At 59.5% G+C, this 12,486-nt stretch overlaps 1 protein-coding gene across 3 annotated transcripts in view; it reads right to left on the bottom strand.

Moving 5' to 3' along the window:
- CELSR3 (cadherin EGF LAG seven-pass G-type receptor 3) overlaps window positions 1-12,180 on the bottom strand; it is a 31,306-nt gene extending 19,126 nt beyond the window's left edge. For 2 of the 3 annotated variants that reach the window (XM_036390846.1, XM_036390848.1), the window contains exons 1-5: window positions 9,051-11,827; window positions 2,961-3,593; window positions 1,172-1,394; window positions 665-780; window positions 198-286 (exon numbers count right to left, since the gene is read on the bottom strand). In XM_036390846.1, the coding sequence (XP_036246739.1) occupies window positions 198-286; window positions 665-780; window positions 1,172-1,394; window positions 2,961-3,593; window positions 9,051-11,697 (3,708 nt within the window). In that variant the 5' untranslated portion in view covers window positions 11,698-11,827. Of the gene's footprint in view, window positions 1-197; window positions 287-664; window positions 781-1,171; window positions 1,395-2,960; window positions 3,594-9,050 lie in introns of all 3 variants that reach the window. The other variant, XM_054515995.1, reaches the window with a different exon arrangement.
- Window positions 12,181-12,486: the final 306 nt, after the last annotated feature.

Raw genomic sequence — 12,486 nt, 5'->3', positions numbered from 1 at the left:
AGTGAGGTCCTGGGTGTCAATCTGTCCCTGCACGCAGCTGTCTGCTCCACTGCATCTACCCCCAAGGGCTGACAACCTGCTCTACCTTCTCTCCAGAGCCCCTGGCATGGGACAGAGGCAGAGAACAGGAGAGCCAGAGCTGCTCACTTGTGGGGAGAGAGAGCCATGAGCGCTGGGGCCAGTTGGGGCACACGTACCTTGTTGTAGTAGCGGAGCTGCAGCGTGTGCCACTGCCCATCACTCACACCCCCCGGCAGGTAGGGGCTCACCACCGTGCTGGACTCTCCTGAGGAGACAGGGATGATGGCAGCCTCAGGGGAGCCAGACAGCCTTCAGGTGTTCCCACCCTTCCTGAGGCACCAAACCCACTGTGCTGCTGATGGACTTGTGAAGATCACAGTGACACAACAGGACAGAATGGCGGCAGAGACACCAAAAGGGTTTGTCCTGGTTTGTGCTCACAAACTGCACTCCTAAGCCCAGGGAGAGTCCTGATACACACAACTCATCTCCTGTGCTATCCACTGATGCTCACCAATACCTCCCAACCCTGCTTCCCTTAGCACAGGTTCCATCCAGGGCAGCACTCTTCTCCTCCCACTCAGCACAGGCCTTCTCTCAGCTCCCGTGACACAAATCCCACAGCAGGCAGGGCCAAGAGTACCTGTGGAGTATTTCAGCTGGACCTGCCCCTGGATGATCTCCACTGCCAGGAAGTCGTGCCTCTCATTCAAACGCCCATTGTAGAGCAGGAGGCCGCCGGGCTCCACAGTGCTGAACCTGGGGCAGGGTAGGAAGAAGGAGAGCAGGGTGTGTGCAAGGAGCACGTGGAGATCCCCTGTCTCCTGTGGCATGCACCAGCATCCCAGCACAGGGACACTAAGACCTGAGCACGGGGGCCTGGCATGGAGGCAGAGAGCTGGCGGCAGCACTGACGGAAGGCATGAGCTGATGCCAGTGCAGATTCAGAGGCCTTTGGCCAAAGGTGCCAGGGCAGCCCCATGGAGGAGCAAAGCCAGTGACACAGGGGTGTGGAGAGTATCAGGCAGCCCCCAGACTGGCCCAGCATGCTGGAGGTCAGGGCACAAGAACCACCAGAGCAGGGCCAGGTGAACCGAGGACGCTGCTGTGCAGTGGAGGAGATAGAGAGAGAGAGAGAGAGAGCACTCACGAGAGGGCGAGGGTGAGGTGGAAGCGCTGGCGCAGGCCCCGGAACATGATGAAGGATCGCGGTGGGAAGGAGCGCGTGGACACGTGGCAGAAGGGCGCCTCGAAGCCGCCCGCCGGGCACTGGCAGCGGAAGCCGCCGTCGGCGCCGTCGGTGCAGGTGCCGCCGTTGTGGCACACGCCGGGCACGCAGCGCCCCGCACGGCTGTCCACCTCACAGTGCTCCCCTGCAGGGGCAAGGCCACAGGCTGGGACCACACACAGCAGCCACCCACGGGCTCCTTGTCCTGGGAATGCAGACTTCAGCCTGGATTCGGGACAGGGCAGCTGAGGGAAGGAGTCTGTGGAGCAGCTGGGGGACGGGGAAGGATAGGACACCCCAAGTGTTACCCAGGTGTCCCCCACAGGAGCCAGTGAGCTAGCAAGCACTGCCAGCCCAGCACGAGCCACCGGGCTGGATGTGATGCCAAGTCTGGCTGAAGGGACAACTTTGGATCCGAATCAGCATGGGAATGTGACAGGAGGGCACTGGCCACAGCTGGGCTGCACAGTCCTAAGAATGGAGAAGCAAGCCAGGGAAGTCCTGGTAATGCTGAGAGTGCCTCCTTGGGCCCTGCCACCACACAAACCCGGGACAGGCATCTCAGTCCTGTCTCTGGGGTGTGGGGACAGCCCAGTGCCACTGAGCTCCTGTCAATAGCTATAGAAATACCACCCATGGCACCGGGAGCTTCCAAACACTTGCATGCAACTGGGAACCACATGGAGAACAACAAATACCCTGGCACCTTGCTGGCATGGGTAACAGGGATGCCCCACACCAGCTCAACAGTGCAGTGCAGTGCACCTGTCAGCCCCTTTTCCTGTGCTACTCCCACAGAACCCAGGGAACCACTCAGCTGAAGTCCTACGCCCCAGGCCCTGCTCCCATTACTTGCTCTGTGATACAGAAGGAGGATGAGGAGACAGCATGAAGTGACAGGCAAATGAGCTCATTAACCCTTCTGCTAATGGCTGTTCACGTTTCAAATGCTGGAGGTTAATTACCACTGACTCTGCTTATCTCACCAGGAGCCACCTACAGAAGAGCTCCAGGCAGCCATCTGCTGCCATGCTCCCTCCTGACAGCGAGAGCAAGGCAGGGGTTCCCTCCTCAGTAGCCAGAGGCCACCTCCCCTCATCCCCCAGTTGCCAGTTCTCCACAGCCTGTTGGGAACTTGCAGCAACCAGACTCAGGCTGGACTGTGGATTCCCCTGCCAGCCCCCCCAGCCAGGACCAGATCTGCCTGGATCAGATCCTGCCTGGTGGGGCACCTGGGCCCAGCCTCCCCTTCTGTTCTGGGTGTGTTGCAGCTCAACCACTGCACATGGGGCCAGTGTGACTCCACACCTCTGCCAGACCAGCTGAACACTGGCACAGGCTGAAACCACAGACGGACTCCAATCGTCCCAGAGCCCATCACCCCCCTAGCATAGGGCACAGCCAAGAAGCCTCCTGTGCCCCAGCCTAGCCTAGTCTAGCTTAGTCCTCCTTCTCTGTGACAAGGGGTGGAAAGTGATGGCCAGGGTCCCCAAGAGTCCTCCATGCCAACTCCCTACCAGACAGATTTCTATGGCAACCTCAGCCCTGCACACGCAGCACCATGGAAACACAGAGCTGGGAGCAGAGCTGGACTCTGCAGGCACAGAGAGGCTGTGACACCCACTGCCCTGGTGGGAAGAGCACCTGCCGTGGTGACAGCAGTGCCAAGGGTCGCTCCCAGCCCTCCCCCAGGGCCCAGCCCCGCACTCACCGCTGAAGTGCTGGCGGCAGACGCAGGTGTACCCCCCCTCCCTGCGGGTGCAGATGCCCCCGTTGAGGCAGGGGTTGGAGTAGCACAGGTTGATCTCTGTCTCGCAGTAGTCCCCGGTGAAGCCCTGGGGGCAGCGGCAGCGCAGGCCGGCGATGGGGTGGATGGGCCGGAACAGGGTGGAGCGGGAGGCGATGAAGGGCGCCGAGCTGTCGAACTTGAGCACGGAGATGCACTTCATGTAGTTCTGGCAGGGCTCCCGCAGGCACACGTTGTCGTCAAAGGGCAGCACCTCCAGCATGGAGGTGCCTGTCAGCACCATGCGCTTCATGTACAGCTGCTCCTGCAGCTCCTCCGAGCTGAAGTAGCGCCCGCCCCAGGGCGCCAGTGCTGAGAAGCTGACGTTGAGCACCGTGCCCCCCACGTCCGTGTCGTTCTGGATGTTGAAGATGAAGATGTCCTCCTTGGGCGTCGCAAGCACGGTGGCCACTCCTTCCAGGAAGGTGGAGAGCAGCGGGGAGAGGAACCTCTCCTGCCACATGTTCTGCAGGCGCACGGTGATGCTGTTGGCCAGCATGTCCTCCGTGATGATGATCACGCGCAGGACGCACTGAGCTGTCACGCTGTGGATCCCGTCTGTGGGAGGCAACAGGAACATGCTGCAGGTCTCTGCCTGCTCTTGGAGGCCTCCTCCCTCCCAGCCCAGGGCAGAGCCCTGTGCCCCACTGTTTGACTCCTGGGTAAGGAAGCTTGGAGCCACAGCCCCAGGGGCTCGTAGGGAGCCACCTGGGATGGAGGGGGAGTGGTCGGTGTGGCTGCACCTTCTCCCCCCCATCAGGCTCTCCACTGAAAGAACTCTCAGGTTTTCTCCTTGTCCTGGATCTTGGCAGCAAACTGAGCTCTGAGGAACAAAGGTGCTCAGGAACAGAAGGAAGTCCCAGCAGGAGGTTTGGCAAACACAGGAGCTGATGCCAGGGCCTGGGGTGTTTTGCTTCCCTGCTGTGCCCTGCCTGCTTTCCCCATGCTGCCTTTTCCTGTGCTCTTCTCCTGCCATTTCCTTCCTCTCTCCTCCAGGCTCTCCCGAGCTTTTGTGCTGGTCTCCCTGCTTCCCCCCTTCTCACCATCTGCTCTGCATCTCTTCCTCTCTCAGCCCATCTCTGGTTTGTTTAATTCTCTTTAATCTCTATTTTCCTTGGAAACAAACTCCTTCCCTTTGGGATCGCGCTCCACATGAGCAATCTCGCAGGCAGGAGCAGGGCAGCGTGCAGGGACACTCGGAGGTGCAGGGACACTCGGAGCACGCCTGTCTCCTCTCTCAGCACCTTGGCCAGCAGCAGCAGCAGCAGCTCACCCACGGCACATCGGGTGCACTCCCGGCCAGCGGCTCAGGCTGCAGGGGCACCACAGCACAGCCCAAACGGCAGTGCTGCAGCTTCCATCCTGGCAGATCTGTGATCATGGGCCCCTGCCCCACCCTACCTACCCAGCTCCCAGAGACCCAGTGGATCCTGATACCCCAGGATACCCCAGACACCTCTGATAGCAGCTTTGGCTGGGAGAAGCCTGTCTGCTATCACCTGGTCCCCTCCTTCTGGGCTCCAGCACAGGCTCCAGCAGGCAGACCCAGACTTCAGCATGGCAAGGCAAGACTCTGCCAACCTTGGGGGCCCCAGAAATGTTCGATGGGGCTCATCAAGAACCTCACTGCTCTTGAAACGGAGCAATCCACCTTCCAGCCCATTGCCAGCACCCCAATGCTGGTGCCCCATGGGCATTAGCAGCACACAGCTGCCACCTGTTTTTCCCACCTCCCACCCCACATTCACCTCAGAGCCTTAAACCCCCACATTTCCTTGGAAAACTGGCTCTCCATCATCATACCAACACAACAGTTACATCAGCACATCTCAACAGTGACCTCCATGACTAATCCTGGATGCCAAGCCCTGCTGTAACCTCCCCTCTGTGCTTCACCTGCTCCAACTCAGTGCAAGGAGGAGCAGCAGGATTCCTGGCACCCCAGCCAGCCCCATCCCTGACCAGGATCAGGTGTGCACATCCCTCATCCATGCCCCAGCTCCAAGCCTCACATACAAAGCTGCCTTCACTGTTCCTCTCTTCCCTTGGCTGCTGTGCTGCAAAGCCTTTTGATTTCCCCCAGCCCTGTTTGAAGTTTGCAGTGCAGGAGGATTTACAAATTGAAACATCTCTCTTTCTTTCACCTCTCTCTACTCTTCAGAAGGTGAAAGCTTTCTAGTGACCCTGCAAATTCCTGTGCAAGCAGCAGCCTGCACACAGGGACTGGTGCTCTGGAGATAAGGCTGGCTCCAGGCTGGGGGAGCCAGTGCCAGTGCAGTCACCCAGGAGCTAATCTCCTGCAGGAAAGGGGGGCTGCTTCTCTCTGAAGTCAAACTGCTCCCAGCCCATATGGAAGCAAGGTGAGAAAGCACCTGTCTGTGTGTGAAAACACCCTGCCTGCTCTGGCACAGAGGGCAGCATGAGCAGCAGCAACAACGTAGCTCCACTCAGCATCTGGTTGGACATGCCAGGGTATCCAGATCTGTCAGGGCTCAGGGCAAGGAACTGGCATCACCACCTCCATTCCCCAAGGCACATTCTCTCTGCAAGAGGCTCATGGGCTGCTGAGACTACCCCGACCCTGGGCGGCAGGACTGTGAAGAAAGCCACAAGTCACACTTGGCATAAGATGCTCCCCAAGCCACCACCAGCCTGGCAGCTCTCCCTGGTGAGGCAGTACCCCAGGATGCCATCACTTTGACACCAGCTCCCTTCTCCACACAGCTGGGTCATGTCCCAGCTCTCTCCCCTCTCCTCTCCCTTTGTCCCCTCCTCTCAGTTGGCTCTCTGGTCAAGGCAAGCATGAGCTCCCTCCCCTCTCCTCTCCAGCTCCCAGTTCACCCAGAAGCAGCCACAAGGCCTGGGGACAGCTCTTGCTCTCCCTAGGGGCTGCTCAGAGCCCAGCAGATTTCTGCCTGATTTATGGCTGCTATTAAGCCTTGGCTCACACGATGCTGAGGGCATCCTGAGGCAGGCTGGAGGCCAGTAATGCCTCACAGGAGCAAGGAACCTGTGCCTGGGGAGAAAGTGAGTTGGAAGGTACCTGATGTCTTTGGCATCACCCAGCCCAAGGCAGGACAGCCAAGCATCCCTTTCCCAGTTCCCCAGAGCAATGTGGAGCCAGGCCTGGCCCCACAGGCCTCCTCAGTAAACCCTCCTCTAACACTGTCCCACCTCAGCATCACACCCAAGGCTGCCTCCCCCCTCCAAGCAGAGGGAAGCAGATGGTTAAGAGAATGACCCGCTGCAAATGGGGAAAGAAAAAAAAATAAAGCTACCAGAAGAAAGCCCAAAGCTGGCTGGAGGCACTGACCCCCCATGGGAGGCATTTTAATCACGAATGCTCAGCCTTTCTGATTAAATCCTGTGGCTGCAGAGCTGGTGCCTGGTGAATATTCATGCAGCAGAGTGAGGAGTCGTAGAAACACAGCTACAGGGAATGGAGCAAGGAAAAGGGACAAGGGGCTCTAACCCTTGTGCTGGACAGTATTGAGCCATTGTGTTTGCAATTCCAAGACTGACAATTATCAGCTTTAAAAGCAACGAAGCTAAAGAAGAGCTCCATGCCCTCTTCTGCTGAGTGGCAGCAACAGTGTCCAAGAGAGCAAAAGCACTATTCTGAGTGAAATGGCCACCCCAGAAGTGCACCCAAGGGTGCTCTGGGGACAGACAGGGTGACTTTCATGTTTGCAGGTGAGGAACAGTAAAACACTTCCAGACAGAGAAGCCAGGAAAGAGCTGGGTATCAGTATAGTGAACATTCCTCACTGCTGCGGAAGGGCTTTGGCAGACCTCTCAACATTTTGATAATATTTTACCAGTTAAGAGATCTTGAAAGTAAATCAGGCTACCTTCACCCAGCACAGAAGATGAATGCCATTCTCCTGCACCTGAGCCTCCACACTTGCCACCAAGCCCAGAGAAACCAGTCTGAAATGGTTTGAAGTCAACGTGATGTCGGTCTCTCACACTGCCCTGATTTCAGAGTGCTGCTGGCCATGGACAGCCCCTCCATCCCACTGTCCTGCATCCTCAGCAGCCAAGAGCAGATTTTAGCAGCCAGAAGTGTCCTGTGAGAAGCTGAGGTCAGTTTTGAGGCTATCAGCCCTGCTGGAAAGGCACTGGTTTGTGATGACCCAAGTCTTCTGCCTCCTACAAGGGGCTGAGCTAAGAATACACACAGCTCACAGGCAGGCAAAATGGCCCCTTGCCCTGTGTTTTAGGGGGACTCAGCCTCCCTGAAATGCACCATTAAGGCAGGGATTCAGTGGCCTCCTAGGATGCTGACCCTTGGGGCACCCACGTAGCTGCTCCTGCTGTCTCCCAGCAGCAGGGAGGTGCTCTGTCAGGCAGTGTCTGGGGCAGACAATGCAGCCAGGGCTGACTGTCCTGGCTGCCAGCTCTGCACACCCACCCTGCTCTGCACACAGCGACAGCACGGGGCCGCGGAGCTGCCAGCTGGGCGGGGGGCTTCCAACAACAAAGACTGAAAAACCAAACTAGACCTCCACCTCACAGCCAATATAAAAGCCAACAAAAGGCTCATTTCCCAGCATCTCACTTCCCTTGCCAGAACAGCTCTTCCCCTTCCATCTTCTCCCCTCCTTGAGCACACCTCTCCCATTCTCCCTTCCCGCTGGAAGATGACGACATTCTAATTGCAAGGGCCCCCTTGCCACGAGGCGGCTCATACAGGACTCCAGGATGTGATTGTCTCCTGCCTTTGTGCAGGGTTAAGTGTGTGAGGAGGCAGGGCTTGCATAAACATACTGGGGCAGAAGCTGGAAAGGTCAAAACCACCCCCACCTCCAGCAAGGGGCTGCAGCCGCTCTCAGCCAGCCCTGCGGCTACAATTACCCCCACAGAGCCCCAGCCCACTGCCAGGCTGCTGCTGCTCATGCAGGATTGCCTTGGACAGGTCTCCTTTTAAAGCCCTCACTCCATCTTTTGAAAGAAATCCTCCTCTCACAGAATAAGCCGGACTGAGAGAGCTAAAAGGGAAGGCAGCTGGTAGCCGATGGCCAGGGGAGCATCACAATTTAGAGCAGGCTCCCCAGGCACTCCTGGCAATTCAGTGCCAATTCCTGGCCCCTCCAGAGAGGGTTCTTGCCCTCCCTCCTGCAGCCACTCCATGGTTCAGCATTGGACAGATGCCTCCATTTCAGATCATGCTAAGAAAGGTTAGCGGTGAAGGCAAAGCTCAGGCTCTGGGAGCTCCAGGTCCAAACCCTGCTTGCCCATGGTCCATCTTTGTCCTGACCTCAGCTGGGCTTGAGGGCACCCAACACCCCACAAAGCCACCCCTAGCTACAGCTAGCATCTGCATTTGGACACCCCAACACAAAACACTATGCAAGAGTTCCAGGCACTGCACTCATGCTTGTCACAGCTGTCCCCTGAACACTGAGTTGGCTGCAGAAAGGTGGTACTAGGCTTCAGAAGCCACCCTGAAAAGCAAGTGCTGGCAGGTGCCACAGCCAGAGTCCGGACTGAACTGTTTGCTGCTGGCAGATGGGTGTTTAAGAGGGCTCCTTCTGCAATGAGCTCAGTCCCTCCCTCCTGTGCAGAGCCAGGGAAGCACTCAGTCCCGGCAGAGGGAAGAGCCACCTGGGCTTGGGAGCAAGGCAGTGTACCAGCCCCTGGGCCAGCAGCCTGGCCATCCTGGGAACTGCCTCTTTCATGGGCCAGCACCCCATGGGACACAAACAGTCTGGCTGGCTACAACACTTCCAAAGGTGCCTCACTAGCAGCCAGAAGCGATCTCACAGCTCAGTAACGATGCTTTGTTCTTGAAGACCATTTCCAGCCTTGGCCCCTTTACGGAGCACTGCTCAGCAGCCTGCCTCCCATGCCACTCCTCACACCATTCCAGTAGAACTCTCTGTCTGGAATGGACCCCCAGTCCAAACCTTGTTAGCAGTCCCCACCCCCAATGCACAATGGGCTGCCCCAGAGGGACCTCGCAGAGCCCCCCAAAGGTACTGTACCAAAGATTCAATGATTTGCACTCCCTACCTGTGACAGTCACCAGCATGGAGGCCACAAGCGGACGGTTGTTGTCCAGCTTGCGGCTCAGCCTCAGCTCCCCGCTCGACTGATTTACAATCAACAAGTGCAGCTCATTTCCCCGCTCAAAGGAGTAGAAGAGGTGGTCAGATGCATCTGGGTCATACGCTGGGACCTTCCCTATGACCCCTGAAGGGAAGGTGTTGGATTTATTTGACACGTAGTTATTGAACAGGATTTGGAAGTTCTTCAGAACAGGGCTGTTGTCATTCTGGTCAAGGAGTTTGATGTGGACTGTAGCTCTGCTGACCAGAGGGGCAGAGGTGGCCTGCACTACAATCACATATTCGGATTTTGTCTCATAATCCAAGTCTATCAAGGCTGTGAGCTCCCCAGAAAAAATGTCCATCTGGAATATCTCAGGGATGTTGCCTTCCACAATTTGGTACATAATCTGGGCATTGGGTCCCTCATCCGGGTCAACAGCTGTGATTTGGGCCACCACAGAGCCTACAATGCTGTTCTCCTTCACCAGGACCTCAAACTCTTCAGCAGGAAAGACAGGAGCATTGTCATTCACATCCTGAACGGTGACCTGGATGTGGACGGGAGTTCTCTGAGGGGGGATGCCCCTGTCCACAGCGTAGGCAGTCAGTTCGTAGACAGGAACGCTCTCGCGGTCCAGCCTGCGCACGGTGCGAATGATGCCCGAGGTGGGCTCTATGGTGAAGTCTCCATCCCCGTCCTCCCCGTTCTGGAAGGTGTACTGCACTCGCCCGTTGGTGTGGGCATCCCGGTCGGTGGCAGAGATCTGGAGCACGCTGGTGAAGGGAGGTGCATCCTCAGAGATCACGCCCTGGTAAAGAGGGCTAACAAACTGGGGGGCATTGTCATTAACGTCATTCACCATGATTTCAACATATGTGGTGTCTGCCTTCTGGGGGATCCCATTGTCCTTGGCAGTGATAGCCAATGTATAGGTGACCTGGTCCTCATAGTCCAGTTGTGCCTGGAGGGTGATGGCCCCAGAGTCTGGGTCAATACGGAACTGAGGGACATTGTCTTCCAGGTAGTAGGTGATGCGGGCGTTCTCCCCCACGTCATCGTCCGTGGCACTGATCACCACCACGGTGCTGCCCACAGGCCGGTCCTCGTTGATGCTCACGGAGTAGTGGGCACTCTGGAACACAGGCCGGTGCGTGTTGGCATCGGTGATGTTGATGTGAACGTGGCAGTTGTCACGCAGGGTGCGGTCAGAGGCCGTCACCGTGAGCACATAGCGCCTCTCCTGCTTGTAGTCCAGCGGCAGAGACAGAGTGATGAGCCCCAGCCCTCCCTGCGTGCTGATGGAGAAGCGATTCCGTGTGTTGCCCCCTGTGATCTGGTACGTGATGGCACTGTTCACGTCCCGGTCCACTGCCGTGACGCTGAGGACGCTGGTGCCCACAGCCGCGTCCTCGTTCAGGCGGATGAAGTATTCCTTCTGGGTGAACTCGGGGCGGTTGTCGTTGACATCCATGACAGTGATGGTGACGCTGGCCGAGGCGGATAAAGACGGAGAGCCATGGTCATGAGCCTCTACCCCAAAAAAATAGTGCTCGACCGATTCCCGGTCCAAGGGCCCACTGACTGTGATCCACCCCGTGGCACTGTTCACCACAAAGGGTGTGTCAGCCGACACCCCTGTCAGTTTGTACTCCAGGCGGGAGTTCTCACCGTAGTCTGCATCCACGGCCTGGATGTGGATGACAGAGTGGCCCAGGGGAGCATTCTCCAGGACAGAGATTTGAAAAGGGGTGCTGACAAAAATGGGGGCATGGTCATTGATGTCCACCACCTGGATGCTCGCCATGCCAGTGTTGTTAGAAAGAGGAGGACGCCCTGCATCCTGAGCCCGGATCCTCAGGGCGTACTCCCGTTCCACCTCAAAATCCAGGGGGGCCACCACCTGTATTTCCCCAGTGACACTGTCAATGGAGAACTGGCCCCTACTGTTCCCGCTGATGATGTTGTAGTGTACCAGCGCGTTGTTGTCCTTGTCCAGGTCCGTGGCAGTGACACGCAGGATCTCGGTGTGGGGCCGTATGTCCTCCCTCACTTGGACAATGTAGCGCTTCTCACTGAACTGAGGGATGTTGTCATTCTCATCAAGGACCGTGATGTAGACCTTGACAGTGGCGGAGCGGGGTCCTGGCTCCCTGCCCTGGTCGTTGGCTTCCACCACCAGTGAGTACTTCTCCATCTTCTCCCTGTCTACCGGCCCGCTGGTGGTGATGAGGCCGGAGCGGGGATCAATCTCAAAGATGTCATGGGCAGCCCGTTCATTGACAAAGCGGTAACGGATGTTGGCGTTGGGCAGGGAGTCGACGTCGGTGGCCCGCAGCTGCAGGATGGGGTATCCCTCCTCAACGTTCTCCCGGATGGTCTCCCGGTACTCGCCCTGCTCGAAGACGGGGTCGTGGTCGTTGCGGTCAGCCACAGTGATGGCCACCATGGTGGTGGCAGAGAGTCGCGGTGCCCCGTGGTCAGTGGCCGTCACTCGGAAATAGTGCAGGTCCATGCTCTCGCGGTCCAGGGCCTGGGTGGTGGAGATGAGCCCGGCCCGCGGGTCAATGCTGAACAGATCCCGCGAGCGGCTGTTCATCAGCGCGTCCATGGAGTACACCAGCCGCCCCGCCTCGCCCCCGTCGGGGTCCTGGGCCGTCACCGCCACCACCGCCGTCCCCGCCGGCTGGTTCTCCGCCACCTCCGCCTGGTAGTTGTACTGGGGGAACAGCGGGTGGCGGTTCGGTGCTGCGCGCCGGCCCCGCCGCCCCGGGGCCGGCGCCGGGACCGAGGGCAGCGGGCGCGGCTGGGCGGCGCGGGGCGCGCAGCGCGGCGGGGACCGGCGGCGCGGCGCCGGGGGCAGCCCCGGGGGCACGGCCGGCGCCCGGCACGGCACGGCGGCGGGACAGCCCCAGCGGGCTGCCGGTCCCCAGCCTGCCGGCGGCGGCGGCGCGGTGGCCCCCAGCCCGGAGGGGAACAAAGGGAGCAGCAGGAGCGGTAGCAGCACCAGCAGTAGCGGCGGCGGCGGCGGCTCCCGGCGGCGGCGGCAGCAGGAGCGGCTCGGGGCGGCCACCGGCTCCTCCGCCGCTGCCATGGTGCCTCGGCGGCCGCCGCCCGGCCCGGGCGCACGGCGATGGGCTCGGCGCCGCCCCCGCTCGCGCCGGCGATGGCCGCCCCCTGCCCCGCCGCCGCCGCCGCTGCTGCCGGGGGTGGTGGCGGCTCCTCCCGCAGCCCCAACATGGCTCCCGCCGCCCCGCCCCGCCGCGCCCCCGCCCGCCCTGCGCCGCCATCTTGAGCGCGGGCGGCCGGGCCGGGCCGGGCGTGCCGGGCGCTCCGGGCGGAACGTGCGGCTCCGTGCCGGGCACTGCGGGGCGGCCGCTGCCGGCCCTGGAGCGGCGTG

This window comes from Molothrus ater, chromosome 11 (assembly GCF_012460135.2).
Source record: "Molothrus ater isolate BHLD 08-10-18 breed brown headed cowbird chromosome 11, BPBGC_Mater_1.1, whole genome shotgun sequence".
In the NCBI taxonomy this organism is placed as follows: domain Eukaryota; kingdom Metazoa; phylum Chordata; class Aves; order Passeriformes; family Icteridae; genus Molothrus; species Molothrus ater.
This window is presented reverse-complemented; position numbering and strand designations above follow the sequence as displayed.